Source organism: Lissotriton helveticus, chromosome 3_1 (genome assembly GCF_964261635.1).
Source record: "Lissotriton helveticus chromosome 3_1, aLisHel1.1, whole genome shotgun sequence".
Classification (NCBI taxonomy): Eukaryota; Metazoa; Chordata; class Amphibia; order Caudata; family Salamandridae; genus Lissotriton; species Lissotriton helveticus.
The window spans coordinates 401,531,217-401,552,041 of record NC_136061.1 but is presented as its reverse complement, the minus strand read 5'-3'; the positions used below and the strand labels follow the sequence as shown (position 1 = coordinate 401,552,041).

At 44.0% G+C, this 20,825-nt stretch overlaps 1 protein-coding gene across 2 annotated transcripts in view; it reads right to left on the bottom strand.

Annotated features, from left to right (window-relative positions):
- Positions 1-20,825, bottom strand: part of INPP5K (inositol polyphosphate-5-phosphatase K) — a 408,122-nt gene that overhangs the window by 84,755 nt on the left and 302,542 nt on the right. The window contains exons 8-11 of one of the 2 annotated variants that reach the window (XM_078680170.1): positions 18,200-18,309; positions 17,164-17,190; positions 11,042-11,216; positions 10,809-10,946 (exon numbers count right to left, since the gene is read on the bottom strand). In XM_078680170.1, coding sequence (XP_078536296.1) covers positions 10,809-10,946; positions 11,042-11,216; positions 17,164-17,190; positions 18,200-18,309 — 450 coding nt within the window. The remainder of the gene's footprint in view (positions 1-10,808; positions 10,947-11,041; positions 11,217-17,163; positions 17,191-18,199; positions 18,310-20,825) is intronic. The other variant, XM_078680171.1, reaches the window with a different exon arrangement.

The following is a 20,825-nucleotide window of genomic DNA, read 5'->3' as shown; positions in this document are numbered from 1 at the left end:
AAGAATTCAATAATGGCATAGTAATATAATTTCGTACATTGGTTAGGCAATCTGTGAATCTCTCAGGGGAAGTGTGACCCAGTCAATCAACATGCTCAAGGGTACTTACGGCATCGAGGGCCAGATTTACGACCACTGGAAATTGTGACTAGCAAATTGCGACAAATTACGTAATTTCCAATGTACAACAGTGTCTGATTCCAAATGGGATCACAAATTGCATGCCTCATGAATATCAATGAAGCTGTCGCAATTTGCGACCCATTGGGAATGGCGGGCACTCCCAGGGATGGTGGCCTGCTGGGGTAAGCAGACCTCCATAATAAGCAGTTTAAAAAAAATTGCATCTTGTTTTCCTTAAAGGAAAACGAATTAAATTTTTAAATGTTTGTGCCTGCATTCCCAAGAGAAGGGGTCCCCTGGGAACCCTTCCCATTTGCGAGTGTTTTACCACCCTCTTGAAGAGTGTGGTAAACTGCGAGTGTTTTGCAATTGCGGTCGCAAAACATTCTTACATAGCTTGTAGGATCGCTATTAGGAAGGGAACGCCCCTTCCTAATAGCGAGTTGTTAACACTATTTTGCGAGTCGCAAATTATTTGCCCATCCACACCCTCCCTCTTTCCGTTGTAGCCTGCATCTATTCTTTTGTTGTTGCCAGTTGCAGCTCTCACAACAAAGTGGTAGGTACTCGCCATAAATGATCGACCCTTCAAAAGTGATTAGTTAATTTAAATAAAGAAAAACTCACCTAACCTGCATTCATACTTATTTTTAAATTATATGTTAAACTGTACGTAGGATGCATAGATATTGAGCAGGAGGGTTCAGTTCACGTCCAACAGAGTACTTTCCAGAAGCCTTGATTGCTGTACAAAAGGATGTAATTATAAAATGCAATACTAGTCCAATATTGCAGCACGTTGCCTGATTTCAAACTAAATTCGACACCTATTGGCTTTGCCAATGCTGGTTTCCTTATAGGGCTGGCGATCATGTGAGACATCAACATTAGCCTGGTGGGCATCTGCTGTTACAGATACAGATATGTACATGTAAGACCTATTCTTTTAACAAGATACACCATTGACAGGCTGTGGAGTCCCTGATTTCAAACATTCTACTACCTTCTGGAGAAAGCCCTGACAACACTCCCCACGACACCTGGAAAGTAAAGTGTTCAGGGAGGGAGAAAGCGAGAGAGTAACTTGGTTTACCAGTTGGAATGTAGCAGTACTTGAGACCCTGGTATACTGGAGGTAAGCCCACCATAGATGCTGCTCAGTTCACTGGCTGAACCAGATCTCTGAGAAAGGCTTTACCCTCATTCCTCTGGCAAGGAGTTTATATTTAAAGTTTGTAGGGCTATCAAGCACCTTCTTGCTGTTGGCGCCCTCAGAAGCGGAATATAAAACATGGGATTCTGTAATCCCTGTATAAATGCAAGACTCTAATATATCAGTGACTTGTGACTCACCCATTCGCCGATCATAAATAAGGGACGCCAGAACTCGACTATTATACGTTATTACAGTTGAGGCCTGGCGTCGCAGTGCTGCTGCCAGAGTCAGCAGCCGGGATAAAAAGGCAGGTCAGGTCACCGAGCATAATTGTAGAAGCTGTTAACACCTTAACTGCGCCGAACATTCCGCGCTAGTGCGAAACGTTCTATTGCGCGGGCGGGGCCGCGACGGCCAACGGACGTCCACAGGTAGTGCATGCGATGGCCGTTGGCCGTCGCCAGCAGCCATGAGGTTACATTTATTTATTTATGAGGTTTTATATAACGCTGCTGGACCCAAGAGTATCAGAGCGCTTTACAAGGTAGGTAGAAATGTTAAGAAATAATAAACAATTTACAATGTGCAGGAAGATTCACAGAAAGGGAAAAACATTCACAGACAGGTGAAAAACATTGAATTGAATGCGTGAGGGGGGCAGAGAAGCAACAGGATAAAAAGCGGGATAGATGGGAGTTGAAATTAGGGAGAGAAGGGGGTGTAGAGAAGGGGAATGCGAGAATGGAAAAGGAGAGGGGATGGGTAAAATGTGAGTAACAGTACAGTGGTAATGAGCGGGGTCAGAGTCAAAAACATTAGGAACCCCAGCAATATAAACAGAACGTTGCTTTTATTTATTCTGCTCTATGTTTCTACTTTACAATGACAGGCAGAGAGAATTTGTTTGTTATGTATGCCTCCCATAGAAAACCTCTATCAGTTTCCGAAAGTCATAACTCCTTACTATAACATCACTACAGTTGTACATGCTCATATAATAAACGTTACATTGGCATGATGACTAGGAGGGTAAAAACTTGGATAATGGAACATAGAAGCACCATCAGATGCTAAAAGTCACACACTATCTAGAACAAAATCACTCGGTTAATGATATTTCATGGACCGTGCTGGACAAACCTAGAATTTACTCTTCTACCAGCGATAAGAAGAGAAAATTCCTACTGAGGGAACAGAATTGGGTGTATAGACTTAAAAGTCACAAATCGGGATTCAATGATGATATTTCCTGCAACACCCTGAGCAGATATGTGGCACTTTGGCATTGTCGTTCCCGCTCTTTAGGGCTTGGTGAAATAGGCTTTCCTGATGAACCATTTACTACTACTAAGCAACTCGGCTCTCACGTCCGCATAAATGACTGCCCCACCCCCTACACTTACATTATGAACACAGCAGGGCTTGACCAGGAAGTTTGGTAATATCTGCGCGCTTGTCTCGTATTTTTCACTGAGTCTAAGCGTTGGGTAGACTTATTCACTTACTTTTTTTCAGCACTGATATTAGGTAATCATGACATAGCTTATGTTCCTGCTAGCTATTTATCTAAACTGACTTTCTTTTTCAACTAGAGTTGTTTTTCCTATTTATGTACTGAAATACTCTGGTTCTAATAACCTGGATGAGACTACCGACCATTCTCCATTAGGAATAGCAGGGTATCATAAATATGGAATGCTCCCAACGAGTCTTCAATCATTACTGCTTTATAGCACCTCCTTTGTTTATAAGAAAATGCATATCGCTTGGACTCTGTTATTTTTCCACCCATTTCAATAAAGTTAGTTGAATATGAAGAACAACACTCGCTGATTATGCGATGGCATCAGCGACGTCCTTCACATGTGATGGGAACTGCCTCTGTATGAAGGAACGAGTAGCAGAGAGCCTCACCATCTTCGCGGCGAGGGTCTGGAAATTCTCTGAGCTGTGCATCCACCTTGACGCAGTAAGGAGGAAGGGGGGTGGTTGACGATCTGGATATATTTAACGTTCCTACATCGATTATGGGAGAATGGTAAATGGTTCTTTCGCAGGGGTACCCTCACACAATTCCACAAGGGCAACGGCATGACTTTGGGCTTCCAACAACCCCTTGCAACATGCTGTGGATTTTAGACCTTTTGTCTCCCTCATGATTGAGTTGGAGGTTGTATACCGCAATAAGGAGCATTTCCACTCTTTTCCTGTCACTTCCAATTCTTTTTCTCAGGCACTTTTGAGAGTCACGCTGGAGTGCCATGGAGACTATGTACCATTTTTCTGTCTCCAGACTTACACTATGCGAGTGATTACGCATACTGATACCATCAAGTATATATGAATACAAATGTATTTGTGTTTCTCCTTCAGAGTTTGACTACAGGGGGTCACCCCCACACCTCGCCATTTCTAGAGACTTTATCTATGAAACTCGGTGAGTTCCCCTTTGACTTTGATGTTACAGCAGTGATAATTGGATTTTATTGAATGGATGATTCCCTGAAACGTGTAACATGGGTATTGTGAATGTGTAGAATCTGCACATTGTGTGTTTGAGCCCAACTTGGATTATGATGCTCAGATTGAGGTCTACAAGTACCTATGGGTGCTTTCTGTGTGGTGCTTGTTGTTTTGTGGTACAAGAGGGCCAGGTAATACCTCTCGCTATAACCTTTTGACAGTTGTGTCTTTGGGTATATGAATGATTACTTCTTTCTTTTACTTTCCTTTTGTATTTTACAGAACACAAATTTGGCAGTGCGTACACATCTGAGCTAGTTTTAATCTTCACTGGCTGCACTTTTTCTTCGGGGATCCCAAGACATTTTATTGTTTGCACTGTCTTCCCCTCTCTATTGCTCCACCGCAGGCATTGGTATGCGCGGAGTGTCTGTCTCTAGCACACCCTATGATGAAGCATGTCACAATTCTGTGAGTGAGGGCAGTTTTTTTTAACTGAGAGCATGTGCCACTGTCTTCTATGTTTTTATTAGGTTTCACCCTGGCGTTGCAACTGCGTAGCAGTTGCTCCGCCCAGGGCGAAATCTAATGTTATCTCAATAGTGGGGACTTGAAACCGCCCCTTCTTCCATTGGCTAGCTCCATAAATGGAGGCTAGCCATTGGAAGACATCAGCGTCAATCACTTTCTCCCGGTCAGAACGCGAATCGTGGGCGTTTCTGACTCTTTTTTTAAGTCCCGCCCCTTGATGCCGTGTGTCCCGGGCCGCGCTGTGATTGGCTGCCTGCCCGGGGTGACGTCATTCTTCGGGCCGCGCTGTGATTGGCTGCCGGCCCGGGACACCCCCGTGACGTCATTCCCCGGGCCGCGCTGTGATTGGCTGCCGGCCCGGGACCTGACTTGTTGTTGATGGTGATGACGCTGTTGCACTTGGGCTAGTTTCTATTGAGAATGTCACTTTAGGTGGTTTACCGGGGTGAAAAGTCCCAGTTGACCTGTCAAAAATGGACTCTACAGGACCCAGTTGTCCCATGTGGATTTGTAGATCTATAAAAAGTGCCCGGTGCAGCCAGTTTACACCAGCGAGCAGATCTACCACCCTAAAAGCTGCATGCGTGGTTCAGTACAACTCTCTGGGCTTTCCAAACTCCGAGGGCATCCTTCCTTCTTCGAAGCTGACACTATAAAACGAACATAGAAACACTGCAGCCCTGATCACCGAAAACACAGCGCAGCTACAGGAGCAGGAGGTGGCAGAACTTGTCAGTGTGACTTCTTTGTTTCCTCATACGGATTAAGCCATTAGCAGTGTTTAATTTAAGCCAATGGTTGCTGGTGGGGGCACCGGCACTTCTCTTTGGGGGCTGGAGTTTATTTTTCCGTATCTCTTATTTACCGAGCGCAAATGGGGGGGGGGGGGGGGAGAAAGAGAACCGATAGGAGGCTGAAGAGAAAGAGGGCAAAACCTTCAGAAAAGTAGAAAACAGGAACTTGCTGAAGTGGAATAATGGGGAGGGAGTGTCCGATGGTGGACTAAAGCGGCTGTTTTGAAACTTCCAGTCCTGGTATTACATGCACCGACATTTAAATGCACCCGCAGCGGACTTTTAACGAGTTTCAGGCATCGGCAACTATTCTTTCACAAATAAAGCACTGGCCGTTGGTAATATGGTTTTGTTAGCAGATATCGTGAAATTGCGACCATGAAGCGATTGCCTCAGTGGGGGCACTCTCTCTCTCCTTGGTCTGACAAAAAGTTACATTTGGTTGGAGCAGATTTGAGCACAACGTGTTTTTTAGAAGAAGTGCGTCAGTAGACTTTCTGTGACCCCGTGCTGGTGGTAAGAGTTGCAATTGGCTGGCTCTGATCAGTTGATTTGTTATTTGTGCAGCACGCGTTAGCTGCTCTGGCCTTGAACTGCCGTGTGTTTTCTGGAGGCTGCGAGACTCGTAGGTGCCAGGTTGCCCCATGTTATAGGTGGCATCGTCACACTGGCATAAAAAAAATTGTAATCGATTTTTAAGCAGAAGTCCTTTGTTTAATGATATTATCATTTGCATCGCTAATTTGTAGCAATTGTATGGTGTCGTAGCACTTTTGGGTATCCGGGTGAGCCATCGAATCCACTGCTGGGTTTTCGCGCATTGCATTGTGGAACTCGTAGTTTCTTATGTTATCATTGTAAATGTGGGCTGACGCATGCAGGAACATGAAACGTTTAGAATAGCAGAAGGCGGGTCGATGGCGTGGGCCTCCTTGGTAGCACCCTCGTCTGGTGATATTGCCCGTGCCACCCCTTATCTACATGTCACTTCTGTGGCTTTGCGAGGCTGCCAAGGGTCCTGATGCAAACAATAAAATTGGGTCTTATTTCCCTCAGTCTGGTAGTAAAACAAGACGATATCTCGGATGCAGTGGACCCATCGGCCCCATTGCTACTGCACATGCTGCACTATTCATCAGCATGCACCCCAAGGTTAGTGGCTCCAGGTGTGCATGTGCCTTCGTGTCTGTCCTTGTCACTGTATTCCGTGAGAGGGGGGGGTCACCAATGGAGTTTATTTTTTTGTCTTCCTGTGTATGGGTCCATGTCAAAGGACGGCGTTTTCCAGTCTTGGCGGCGCTTCTTGGCTCACCGTGTGATTCTGGCCAGGCAGTGGCATAGAAAGAGTGTCTTGGCTGCAATTCAATTATATAAAATGTACCCCACCCCTAATGTGGTAGTAAAATACAGCTATACTCTGGGTCCAGTGGCCCCTCGGATCCATGGGCCCGGTGCCACTGAACCTGCAGCACTCCTGTTAGCTACCCCTCTCTTGTCATGTCTCCTGATCCTGTCGGTTAGCACGCAGAACAAGCTTACACCCCTCCACGCCGTCCACGTCTGATGGAACACAGTTATAGTGAATGTGATTTTAAATGGTATTGAATGCGCGAAAGACAGGCACCTGATGAATACTGTGCAGAGGAAGCACTAAACCTTTATGGCCGTCGTTATCATCATTGCAATAACTGTTTGCTTTTCCTGGGGCGAATATTGCTTTTGCTGAGTCAATTGTTTCTTCTTAAATGTGCCCCTTGCTTTTATCCAACTCGAACCCGACCGTCCCGAGCGAGGAGCAGGTCTCCGCCTTCTCCATGGAAGCTGCAGGCTTCTCCCTGCCCCCATTCCCCAAACCAGGGTGCACCGGACCCTCTCATGGCAGACAGGGGACCGGTTCGTCTGGTGGTTCATGGGGATTTACAGAAACACCTGATCCACTAGGCACCGCACCAGCATCCGTAATGGCACTCGGGTTAAGTGACCCCACATTCCGCAGCTGTGGAACTCTGCGTGCGCGCGGGCCCTCCCTGGACACCCCGGGCGGGCGCGCGCCATTCCAAGCTCCACCTGCCTATCAGGAGCGCGCGGCGGGCGGATGCGTCAACGAGCTACTGTTTGCGCTCTCCACTGTTTAGGCTATGGGTTATATAGGCACAGTGCCCGCAGGCGAATCCAAGTAAATGCGCCCTTGGTATGCACGTTTGCACACGGGAAGCTGCCCTCGTTGCACAAGAACAGGCCTCTTCTGGTGACAGCCACCGATGCCACTTGTTTCCAGCGCACCGGGTGCTTCCGTTTCTGCTCCATTCCGACACACGAGGTTGTACTTGGCATGCAGTGATGTACTTTGGCACGGGGAGAGCTGAGACCCACTCTCGACTTCCCCCCACTTAGCCAGACTATGTCATCTTGGGAATTTCGGTTCTCCTGATTTTGCCTTGCTGCTTAAAACGCGCTGACAACTCCCATTAGGTCGCATCTTTGTGACCTATGGCTTTGCCAATGTTTCTTTTAGTCACGTCACCACTGTTTTTCCAGACACAATCCTAACAGCCACAACATTGTTTGTCACAAAGATCCTTATCGTTGCGGACTTTTCGGCCCTTTTAATTGAATTATTAATAAGAAAGAGGTTTAAACAGTGCTTGCTGCTTTTCAACTTTTCCTAATAAAACAGGCGAAGCACACAGATAGGTAAGCAGAGCAGTGCATTAATGCAGAATATTGCCCACATGCACATACATACATGCACACATGCACGCAGACACATACAGGCAGACATGCACACAGACACACACACCCTATTCCACCTCCTCCCCAAGTACTCTAAAAAGTGTTGCGGAAATAAAGGTTTACAGTCTCTTCTAGGCATTTATCCAAGATCACACAGGTGTAAGAGGATAACTGAATACGTGGACGACTGATCGTACACCCCATTAGGGAGAAACCACTACATCAATGTACAGTTGCGATACAGGATCAGTTTTAGGGGTAGGTACGCAAAAATCGTGTGATTTGCTATTTTGCACAGTTGGGTGAAATTACGCTAAATTGTAAACAGATACCCAGCACTGTATTTTAGCACAAAATGCCCCCTCACATCCACTTTGGACACAAGAATGCATTTGGTGCTAAAAAAAACAGTGCAACAAAAACAAAAGCAACTTGAACAACAGCTATTTGTACTCTGTCATTCACGTTGTTACCCTGCACTCATGGTATTTTTACACCAAATACAGCACATTCGCTGTAGTTTTTTTGTTACCACAAATAGCCAATAATCATGCGATGTGGCATAATAGCATAATTTCTGGAGTTCTGTGTAACAATACTAACGCAAAATTATCAAAATTAAGCTAATTATGCCAGCATAATGCAAATTTCTCCCAGGCCTGTCAATATGCCTTTTGCTAAACATATTCTAGAGATTATGTTGCTTGCTTTAAAACCTGCAAACTTGAGTTCAGGTCCTAGCTTTCCTAGTGGTCACATTGTGTGACCATGGAAATAGCACCTTATTTTTATTTTCCCTGAATCTCAGCCCCCTACCTGCTAAAACGTGGGAAGCTAGAAAGCTAGGTAGTCTTCAGTATGAAGCGTGACATTAAACAAGCATCTGCAAAGCAATTGGTCTTGCATTTACGCAAGTTTCAGCTATTGGCATTGTAAATGAGAGTGCCATTTATTTATCTGTTTTCAAAACCAACACATAAATACAAATGTTGTCATTTACAATGCCAATAGCTCTAACTTTTCCAAAGGCGAAACCGTTGCATTGTAAATGCTTGTATATATGGTATATACAGTACATAATGTTGGGAAAAATGATATCGTACAGCTTTTCCTGAGATAGTCACGTGACAAAATCCTCAATTTTTCAGTTCGAAAAAGAAAAGTAAATATCAATCATGAAGTTAGAAAGGATAAGCAGTAATTTGTCAGATGACATAGCCTGACATTCGAACTCTGCCTTTGAACACAGCAAATGTGACAAGATAAAAACAACATTAAAACGCCTCCGTATTGCTTATTCGCCTTCTGAACCCAGCATGATCATTTTAGGGGTGCTGCAGCACTTTCCGTACCTGTTCCAATCCTTGTATCTAAACAAATCTTTCCCTGCTCCCCATCCCTCATGCTCCCAGTCCTCCAACCCACCTCTTCTCTGGCAACCCTTTTTATACGGCGGGCCGGATTTTCTGGCTGTCTGTGGGCCTGTTTATGTCCTAGTTATGTACTATTTATTTCCCTGACATTAAACAAATATTGCCTGCAGTAAGCTCAAATACATACAGATTTCTTCACCTGGCAAAACACTTATACAGGTGTCTTTACCAGTTCAAAATGGGGCCGATTAGCTGTGTAATTCAAGAAGGAAGGACACTTTTATTTTGGGGCCCAGACCTATTTTTAATTCGGACTCTATAATCGTGTCCGGGAGAGTGCAGCTTTAAAACTAAAATCTGCACTCTCTGGCACCAGACACCCCTCTTCCCAGCTCTCTCCTGCTGCAAATCAGTTGCTGGTGTGCTGGTTTGCCCTTCTGCATGTGAGTCACTGCATTTTCGTGACAGGCACATTGCGTTGTTGCAAAAATAGCACAAAGTTTGCTTTCTGGGCCATAATATTTTAACTTTGAGGCTGCAAAAATTGGCAAAGCAGACATTGATGACTGGGAAGATCTGTTGGAGATTTTAAGGTTCATTTTCTGGTCATTAAACAAAGGTTATTTCCATAGTAATGGGTCATAGGTCAATAAACGGTAGGGGTGTGCTCTGTCTTTGTTGTCAACGCTAATACATGTTACTGAATTGACTCTTTGGATGGTAAAACCTTTGAACTCAGAGAAATCCTAAAATGAACATGACATGTCGAAATTAGAGCAGCGCGAATTAATAAAGACCAGCTGTGTTGATTGTATGGCTGTCAAAAGCACTGAACTGAAAACGTCAACCTCTTGAGATTGACATGCCTCGACTTGCCATGGTGACTTTTACCTAAAGCAGGCTCAGTTTCAGTTTTTTCTGAGGAGGACCATCCCAGTGCCAATTTGTCATATTTGAGAGAGACAAGATTCACTTTATCCCAGCAGAGATGCATGGGCAGGCCACAGAACTGCAGCACAGTGTCTGATGACTGCAATTGCTTAAGAGTTTCCTCCTTGTCCTCTATGGTCGTCCGCGCGTCAGGCTGGAACTTGAAGCAAGTCTCACACTCAGACACAGTTCATGAACTAATGGAAATGTTGTGCAGGTATTTGTATGTGTCCATGAGTGACATCTTAAATGAGAAGAGTCAGCAGTACTTAAAAGAGGTTTCCTTCATGCGCTGAACACTGCTGATCATCTGAAAGTAAACAGGCTAATACTGATATACAGTGTCTACTCGTTTGTACCATTGACAACCATCTTGCAACCAGAGAATGGAACTATTTAAATAGCGATGTCCAATGTCTGAATGTCAGGAGCAAGAAAAAGAAATGCTGTTGACTTGGAGACAAATTTAAAATCTTGAGTCCGAATAATCAGTACCAATTATTTGATTGTAAACGCACTAAGACGATGTGATGGAATGTCATAGTCAACTTTCACAGGCTGTTTTTCTCCATGATAAAACTAATATTTTAACCACAAGATGACAGGTGAATAGAAAATGTTAGAATGTATAAAATATTCATGTGGCACAATAATAGCTATACATATAAAACATTCAGATCTGCATTTAAAACAAGCAATTGTCACCTTGTACAGTCCAATCCAGTCCCATGTGCTGCTTGGGAATTCTGGTATCAGGGAGTAGCTGATCAAGGCATCTGAATCTGCATTCCACTCACCCTCTGGTCTCAGATTTACTAAAGGTGTAGACATAAGTGGCCTCAACTATAAAATACAAAAAAAAATTAGCCACTGAGAGAACTGCATATGTTTGCAGCGCACCATGAATGTGTAACAGATTCCAAGGGCAGAAGGTGTACCTGCAACGTGAAGGTCCCAGTTACTGGTTTGTGGTCACTGATTCCATAGCTCATGTGGCTGTTGTAATTCTCCAAAATCACACTGAGCATTTGCTCTGAAGCATCCTCTTCAGGTGTCGGACACTTCAGTTTCCAAAGAATCCGATCTGTCCAGGCCGGTTTCCGTTTCTTACCACTGTAAGGATGAAAGTGGAGAAGCTAGAAGCTTCAATCCAAATGTTGCATCATCACATGCTCAATTGGTTATTTTGAAAGGGCATGAAAAAGCACAAACCCCATCAGCATCACACAGCTCTCCCAAATTTAACAGTAAAGTGGGCTTTATGTGAACAAGCATGTGTCCCTTATTCCATCCTGTACATCTGTACAGGCATCCTAGGGAGAAAAAAGCTGCATTGCGGATGGGGTGTATGCCAATAAATCCCCATGACCTGGGAGCTGAGGACTCTCTGCAACATAAGCAGCAGAAAAGAGCCACTCCACAGAGTATGTAGGAGCAGCACCTCAGCCCCCAAGGATGGTCATAAAATGATAAGGAGCTATTACTAAGATCAGGACATGTGGTTGCCAGGACAGCTGATCACTAAGAAGTCTACAAGGTGAGAGCCTTTCTGTGGGCAAACATCCATTCCTTTATAGGATCAGCCCCAACAATATAATACATCTCCTGCACCACACCTGCACACCCCAACCCTTTAATGGGAAAGTTTGTGTGTCCAGAAAAAGTCTCTTACCAATATAAGCAGTTTAGCAAACAATGAACTAAATACTAGAGGTTAGTTAGGAAAAAAGTCAGCTTGCAGACATTTAATACTAAATCAGCTATCAACCATTAGAGATGACTAACAGGACGAATGTAGCGCATACCACAAGGAGTGCAAGCAATGTCTCATCTGGTACTGAAATTGACATCACACACAAACTAGGTATTCTTCAACAGGTTCATATGTATCTATCTGACCTTTGCACACTAAGGCTCAACCATTCATATGGGGCAGAACAATGCCCTAACATCTAACCGTGCCTATAGAACAAGTTACTTATTTTCTGTAACACATTATCTGGTAGAGACAGGATCTAGCCATAAAATTCCTTACATTAGAATCTTCCCCATGTGCGATACTGGATCCAGAAATTTTTTCTGATAGGACGTCCGCAGTTCGGTAAAGGGAGTCGATGTACCTCCTGCGCCAACGTCAGTTTCTTCTGTGACTATTTTCTGCGCTCAAAAGGTGGAGCCACAAATAGAAACTGTCTATTGAAACAGTGTGCTAAAATAAAAGACACCCTTGTGTCTGATAATCACAGATTTATTTTAATAGGATGTAAATGCCACAATAAGCTGTTTGAGACCAAAGAAGTTCGGTTCACAGGGCTGGGAGGATGGGCCGGCTGTTACGGAATTTGCGGCTAGATCCTGTCTACTAAAAGTTACCAAAAGTATTTAACTTGTTCATCCAATAGAGACATCTAGCCGCAGATTCCTTACTTTAGAATAAGATACCAAAGTCAGTACATCCCTGGTGAAGGGTCTGCAAATTGACGCCATTAAAAGTCTCTTACTCAAACAAAACTGGGATAGACCAAGAGAAAAAAAAGACATTCATAGTATAGTAGGCGAGCAATAACATACTCTACCACATAAATTCCCATGGAAGGTAAGTAAAGACATAAGACATGAAAACCATGGGAATAAAATATCCATGTTAGTATTACAAAACTCCCTCAAAAGTGAAAAAACAACATCAATATGAAACTATCTGCACCCTTAATGGGATCCAACCCCATGCATTCTCACCCCACAATAACTGTGGACAGGAGCACCATAACACAATTCATAATAACACTAAAGCATGGGGAGAACATTAACCATGACAATAGTACGCAAGCTGAGAAATTGCAGCTTAGCAGATATATATTTAGAAATTGTCACCACAGCATACAAAAAATACTTCCACATTGAGTATAGTACATACTATGAAGGTATCAACTCTAGAGCTTGAGATCTTCTTCAGAATAAATCAAACCTGTATATCAGGTTTCAATTAAACCAACACAAATGAACAGCTGAAAAACTGTCATCAGCAGAGCTGAAAGAGGAAGTCACTACTTCTGCACCACGCAGTAAATAATTATCAAGACAGCCAATTATGGTGGAATATATTTTAAAGAATATATCTTCACTGAAAAGAGTTCAGCAGCACATACTTTTCCTATAATCCTAAATGACTGGAACAAAGGGCAGGAAAAAATACATGTTCAGAACCAATAGATTATCTAAACAACCATAAACTTCTGCATTAAGCAGAAACACCACACTGGTGGTCACCAGCCAAAATACATATTGCAACTAAGTCATGTATAAACACTTCTTTCCACACAAGTCAGAAAGAAAAAGACCACCAGAACATTCAAAGACCTAACTAGGTGGCTTGGTCACACCAACCAGCTCTGAATCGCCCTAAAGCTGAATCAGCATGTTCACCAAATAAATGTACAAAATCAAATGCCATATATTTCAGGCTATCCTGTACAGGCTCTGAAAACCCCAACTGACGCAGCTATGCATGTCAGCGCAGAGCACAGAATCAGTGGTGAATTTTGCCTCTTTCCGGCCATCTTGTACCATCTATAGGAGTTCCTTCTTCCTCTGAAAAAGAAGGCAGCCAATGCACCATAGAGCATGAAAATATGTGCCCAAAACACATGCAAATTTAACAACCTCAATGAAAAGCTAACGGAAGAGAACATATTCCTCCCACAATGCTCTAACCATCTGGACTCTTTATTTGGTGGAATCAAGGGACTAGAGTCCAGCAAAGTTATAGGAGCCTGCCCCACCAGTCCTATTGTGGTGGGATGTCACACAAAACAAACTGGGTCCCTAGGGGCGGGAAGATGCCTATTGGCTAACGCGTGATCAACTGGAACTCCAGATACTGGTGTCTCGCCCAAGCTCTTAACCAAAGGTCATGTAGAGACTCATTATAAGGGAGTAAAGGCCCAACTGGTGTAACGAAACTTGAGGGGTCCCCCTTGCAAGGTAAGTGGAGGGGCCCTCTCCGGACTCAATCAGTAGCTCTCCAGCCAGAGTACTGGGCTGAAGGGGGCTCCTTGGAGCTTGGGCCCCTCCCCGCACTGCTGAGGCTGCGTGGGCCTGTGTTGCACCACTGCCCGTCTCACCTTGGTGAAGAACATCCACCAGAGGGTCTGTGGACAATTCCACAGAGGGATGCTCACAACCCAAAAGTACAGCTGTCCTCCTCAATACCGCCGCGTGAGAGGAACTCACTTCCATTGCCATACCAGGTGGAGAAAGTAAATCTGAAATTAGAGAGGACTCAAGTCCACTAGCCTCATCCAGTTTAATCAGCCAATTTTTCTCAAAAGGAGCCTAGACAGCATTGTCCAAAGGGTTTTGCAACACTTCACCTGCAAAACTGTGCGTTCCCATAGGACGAGAAGAAACAGGTTGCATAAGGGCAGATGGAAAGTTGCTCAAAACAAATGGCTCCATCAGCGGCGCATCCGCCACCATTGAGGCTCCGTATTGGAAAGAGTAATGGGTTGGGTGTCGACTGGTGCAGCTGACGTCATCAGCTGCCCCGACGCCAAAGCTGAACGTGTGAACCCCGAAGGGCTGTGCACCAGCGCCGCCTCAAATCTGATCACGGATTCAGAGGACCCAACTGTCACCGAGGGCAAACCCGTCGGCAAGGATGCAGTCAGGGCACCTCTCCACTCCTTGGGACTCGAGGTACACCAGAGTGGAGTTTAAAGACTTCATGCAGGGAAATATAATATTCCCACATTTGGGCTAGTCTCCCCCAACCCAGCTCGAGGATATTTAAGGAGGCACTGGGGTGGAGAAAGGGTCAGAAACTAACTTACGTTATAACCATTAGTGATTCGGAGCCTTATTGGACGTCAACGGAGACAACCCCTCACCCGAATGCCACCTCGACCGGTCTCTGGACCTCATTGAGGACTGACAATGATGTGGTGCCGCAAACAGTTGCGCCGCCAGAAGTTTTTTACAGCGCTCTCCCAAAGCCTTTGACCCAAGACAACGACAGGACCCACGTTCCTCTGAGTCATGGAGTTCTCCAATGCACCACAAACAGATGGCTTGAGAATCTGTGATCAACATCAGTCTGTCACAAGATCCGCAGGGCTTAAACCCCGAAGGCATTACAAAGAGCACACTGTTTGCGCGATAAAATGTTGGAATTGGTCTAAAAAGGGCCCCCTATCTGCCCCTGATTGGCATTGCAAGCGAGGAAAAGAAGAAACTGATGTTGGTGCGTCGGCTTGGGAGTTATATGGCCGGTGGACGAAGTTGATACGGAGTCAAGCGGATGTGATTTGGGAAAAAATGTCCAGACTCAATCTCATGCTTGGGGAAGATTCTTAAGTAAGGAATTTGCGACTACATGTCTCTATCAGGTAAGATTTACACACCCGCCCCATGCACGCCAAGATGTGTACATCAGTTTCATGAAGTCCTATTCTCATGTATTCATTCCGTTTGTGCCATATCCCCAACACCCACACCTGCACAATGGGAACCCCCTCCTATCCAATAATCACCACATGCACATGACAGTCTGCACATCTGCATCATGCTCATTATGGCTTTAACACTAAGACACACACATACTACAGCCCGACCAGCTATCAGTGTAGAGTAATGCTCACACCTCCATTCCATGCACATCACGGTTCCAACATCTAACCCAAACACATTATAGTTGACAAATTCATTCCACGTGCACCAGGATACGCATGTCTGTCCCATGCAGACACCCACGACCCCGCATCGAACCCCTGCACACTTAATTTCAACTTCTCATCAGTACCAATAAGGCAGCACATCTGTCCTATACACATAAAGGCCCAACGATCATTTTCAAGCAAACTGAGACCTCTACCTCAATATCATGCACAATGTAAACCAATTGCATGCTCCCCGAGGCCCAACACCCTCGTCATGCAAAGTAAAGCCACAGTCCTTACCAAACACAAAGTCCCTCACAAACACCAGGGGCACAGTACAATGTGAACATCTAGCCCTTGTGTATTAAAGTATTCTATAGATGCCCCAGTCCAACAGACAATGCCACAGACATCACACGAATCCATGCCATTAACTTTGACATCTGTTTAATGCATTCTTAAGGCCCTACTGATGTCTTGCTCACACTGATTCTGTACTCGATAGAGCACTGCACTCCTTGTGCTGCCCCATCACTCTCCATGTACATTCGATGCTCATGACAGCTCTCATATGGTCCTTGATCCTGAGCACACTTTTAATTCAGAACCTCAAAGTGAAGTTACCTTGTCCTATACACTTTCAGACACATGCAGCAGACTTAGCCACAAAGGAAATCAATGGATTATTCTGAGCTCTAGTGAAGAGGAAGTCTGACTCCAATGACCAGATCAATCGCCTCCTCAGCTCAAGGCTACAAGCTGACAGTCACTGATAAGCTGCACCGTCTCTGCTCTCTGCCAATCAAAAAACTGGAACCATATTTGGAAATTAAGAGTGGATTCAATAAGATGTTTCACGCCACGTAAGTACTAAATGAAAAAGTGGAGGACGATGTTGTTGATGCACAATTTTTCACTAGTAGAAAGGGAATGTGTTCCAAAATCTACTTGGAAGAATTTAATCTTTTAATCCGCAGCATTAATGGTGCAAAACCGATGCTCTCTGTTTATATGATGTGCACAAAGACAATGTTAAGCCATGGGGTATTCAAAAAGGGAGATACCATTCTTACTGGGGAAGTAGAACGATTGCTGGACTATTACATCATAAAGACCATCTCTTAGTTATTGTACCACACTGTGCCTGAGTATCAAAACACAAAGGCCTGCACCCAGTACTCTGAGGTCTTTCTCCAACCTCAGAAAAGGAGAAATACTACAGTTTTAGATTATGGAGACTATCCCACCACCCCAGTGTCTCAGCAGAGCAGAAGACGCTGCAGCTTTAGCTCTCATCATTTGCCAGGAAGTGATGAGGAACAGATGCTTCAGGAATAGTTAATATTCATGTAATCAATTAGCATCTTTTAGATTCACATCTGATCAGATTTCATTACAGTTCTTACTTAAAGCCAAACATAGCCTTCTTTCCTCTGCAAATAAAGAAAAAGGTTAATGCATCTCTGGTAGCAAGCCCTCAGATTCACATAGCCAACAAATGGTGACTTGGTGACCCCCAGCACAGAGAAATGCTACCCACCACCCAACTAACTGTGAAGCTTTCAGCACAAAAGGGTGTTAACTGTGCACCTCCTAGTCCTTGTCTACCGGTCACTAGAGACACAGCATCCAATCACCCAGTGGCATGTCCATCACTGTAGCAAAACACCTATCCGGCTCATTCCATCACAGTTCCACCCAACTTAAGAGGCATGTAGCCCTCACACCACGCAGGTGCTCCTCTGATCAATTCAGTGTTCCACAATTGACATAAAAACTGGAATCATTTTTTGAAGTTTAAAGTAGGGGTTACCACCTTATTTGAAAATATGCTTAGGAACACGTGTCAATATTTTCCGATTTCAGGCTCTAGCTTTATTATTTAGAGTCACTCGCCAAGTCTGTAGCTTTCCTGCCAGGCTTTGCTTCTTTCACTAGAGTCACAAACTTACATCTCTAGATTTCTACCCAGTCTCTTACCTTCAGTCCATGCCTTACTTCACTAATTTGAGATGTCCCGTCTCTAGCTTTCTTACTCTGTGTTATGATCCCTGTATATAGCTTTCTTACCAGACGCCTTGCCACAGGCTGTACCTTCTTTTATTCAGTGTCAAAAACACATCTGTGGCATCACACCCTTGGTCGTAAACTGAACTGGCCTGGCATCCTCAGTCACTGGCATTGTCATTTGATGTCACATTCTGTGACTGTGGCATTGCTCCTTGATGCCAGACCCTAACTATGAAGTCCCCTTATCTGCTCTCACACCCTCATGCTCTTCCCTAACTTCGTGTTGCACAACTTCCTTAATTTTTGGCACATTAGCTTTTGTGACTTCCTTATGTTCTGTTGCACCTGATCATGTAGCTTCCTTACCTACTGTCACATTTACATCATTTGCTTCCTTACCTTGTGTCACACCTCAGTCTGTAGATTCCTTACCTGGTGTCATACACGTCTGAGTTCAGGTCGAACTTGTAGGTGGGTTTAAACTGTAGTGGGCCCTCCAAGAAACCCCGGAGAAGCCCTTCACTCTTCTTGGCCATATTTAACTGGAGACACAAGGTATGGTTACACAACATTAGAGAGGATTTTGTTTGTATTTGTTTACATATTGAGTAACACGTAGGAATCAATGCACCATTTTAAAGATTATTGAGGGCACAGAGGAAGGAGCCATGCTACTGTTTCCCACATATGCATAGAGCAATGTCTAATGATGATAAAAGGATCATTCCGTGGCCAGCACCATCCATCAATTTCCTACACAGACCCTGCAAAGTTGAAAACCTCATTTTGGCTTCCTGATTATGGTAATCCTCATTCAATAAATATTTTATTTATCGATTTTGTAAAGCGCAAACTTGACACGAGTGTATCACAGCGCTTTATGGAGGTAGCACAAACAGCAAGTACATGAGGTAGATATGGAATACATAAAAGGAATACAAAATAAGTAGTGACAGTAGCTAAATAAGGAACACAGTAAACCGTAGGATATGTGAACGATATAAATCAGAGGTAGATATGGTGGCACAGCAGCACTTTTATGAGGTGCATAAGGAGTAACCATAAAGAAATAAAACAAAATACAAAGCGACAATATATAAAAGAGGAATACAATAGGCAGAAGGATATGTGTACAATTTGACAAAAAACCAAAAAGGTGGTGGAGGGTCCGAGGGGAAATGTTTTTATAGACCCACTAGTACCTAGTCCCCCAACTAAACAGTAAAACACACGAGAGGTACTACAAGTCTGAAGAAAGAAAGAGATATATATATGTATATATATATATCTCTGGAACCTAATAGTGTCCCATTTTATGCCCAGACCACACAGTTGATCTAGAGAGTTAACATTGTTATACCCAAAAACGTGAGAGAAAGAGAAGATACAGAGTCTGAGGAAAAAGTACCCATCAGCCCACTCATAAGTGGAATCTCGTCATCCTGTATTCGAAACAGCAGCCCGGAATCAGGCGCGATTTCCCACGTTACAATAACGTAAACCCACGGGGCCAGGGAAATGCCGGGTTAGTCGGTCTATCAGTCTGTTCCCTGGCGTCTATTACCAGTACATCGTCCTGGCAACTAGAGGCTAAATAACGTAAAGGCAATTATTGAATGTCCTGATGATGGTCCCCATGATTTAATGGGGGGATCGAAACGCCGTCGACTTGTCTAGCACCCTATACAAAACTTGATTTCTATGTAATGTAATGGTGCTTTATTGACACTTCTGTGTAACTGGATTTTAAACAGAAAACGTTTGTTTGCCTTGAAAAGCCCTTTTATGTTCCTAAGCCTACCTTCTGTATCTGATCCGTGAGTGTTGGGCACAGGCTTGTGTACCACACTGGTGAAATTGTGGAAGGTATTCTCTCTGTATGGATCATTTGTTTATTGAGTAAACCTGAAAGACCTCTGTCCGGCTGGACATGTCGCTTCAAATATAGATTTGATTCCGTCTATATTTATTGCTTTATGTATTCTTGAATGCATGGGACCACTGTTGTTCTAAAAAGTATGTTCCCCGAGGTCCCCTGCTGACTGAATTGGGGCCCCTTGTTGTTGCTAATATGGCAGTTGTGAATATGCATTTTGCTTTGATGGGTAACCAGTTGAGTCTCTTGAGTGTGCGAGTGATGTGATCGGAAGGAGGCCCCCCAGAAAGTAGCCTGGCCACTGAATTGAGTGTAGCTTTCATAGGGATTAGGTGCGATTTCGGGGAGCTGGTGATCGTTCAGCTTGGAGAGGACTAAGTACTGCAACAAGGTCTTTAGGTCTTTTTTAAGGCTCTTCAACAAGTAGAGGGCAGTTTTAGCAGAGGAATTATTATGCTCTTTCACGTTTATGTTTATGTCAAATGTGATCCCTAGGGATTTGACAGAGTTGGACATGGAGAGTTTACAGTTTAATACAGTGAGGTTGTCCAGCAAGATACTTTTCTTTTGGATGGATGAAGAGGAGTTCGGTTTTGTTGGGGTTGAGCTTACTGTGGTTACTGGTCAAGCAAGCTTTTACTATGGAGAGAGCACTGTTTAAGTGCTGTATATAATTGACTGACAACCTTTCTATGTAGAGTTGGGTGTCATCTGCATAAAGATAGTAGGCAGCTTTGGCTTGTTTCAGGATCATTGTAAGAGGTTCCGTAGAGAGGTTAAATAAGGCAGGAGATAGGATAGATTCTTGGGGAACTCCTTGTGAGACTGGCAATGCTGTTGAGGTGTAATTATCTAGTTTAATTAGCTGAGTGCATTGGTTCAGTTAAGAAGCAAACCACTGATAGACTGTGCCATTGATGCCTGTACATTGTGAGAGGGTATATAGGAAAATATCATGGCTGACAGTATCAAAGGCCACTGAGAGGTCTAAGAGGACTATGAGGCAGGCCTGGCCATCATCTAGAGGGTTATATTACTTTACAACTACTGCCTAAACCACGACTTCCTCTACAACGAAAGCTAAACAACGATCTGTATTTAACCACTAAAATGTTAACAACTACTTCCTAAACAACGACATTTAATTGATTTAAAAGCCCATTACCACCAATTAAATCAATA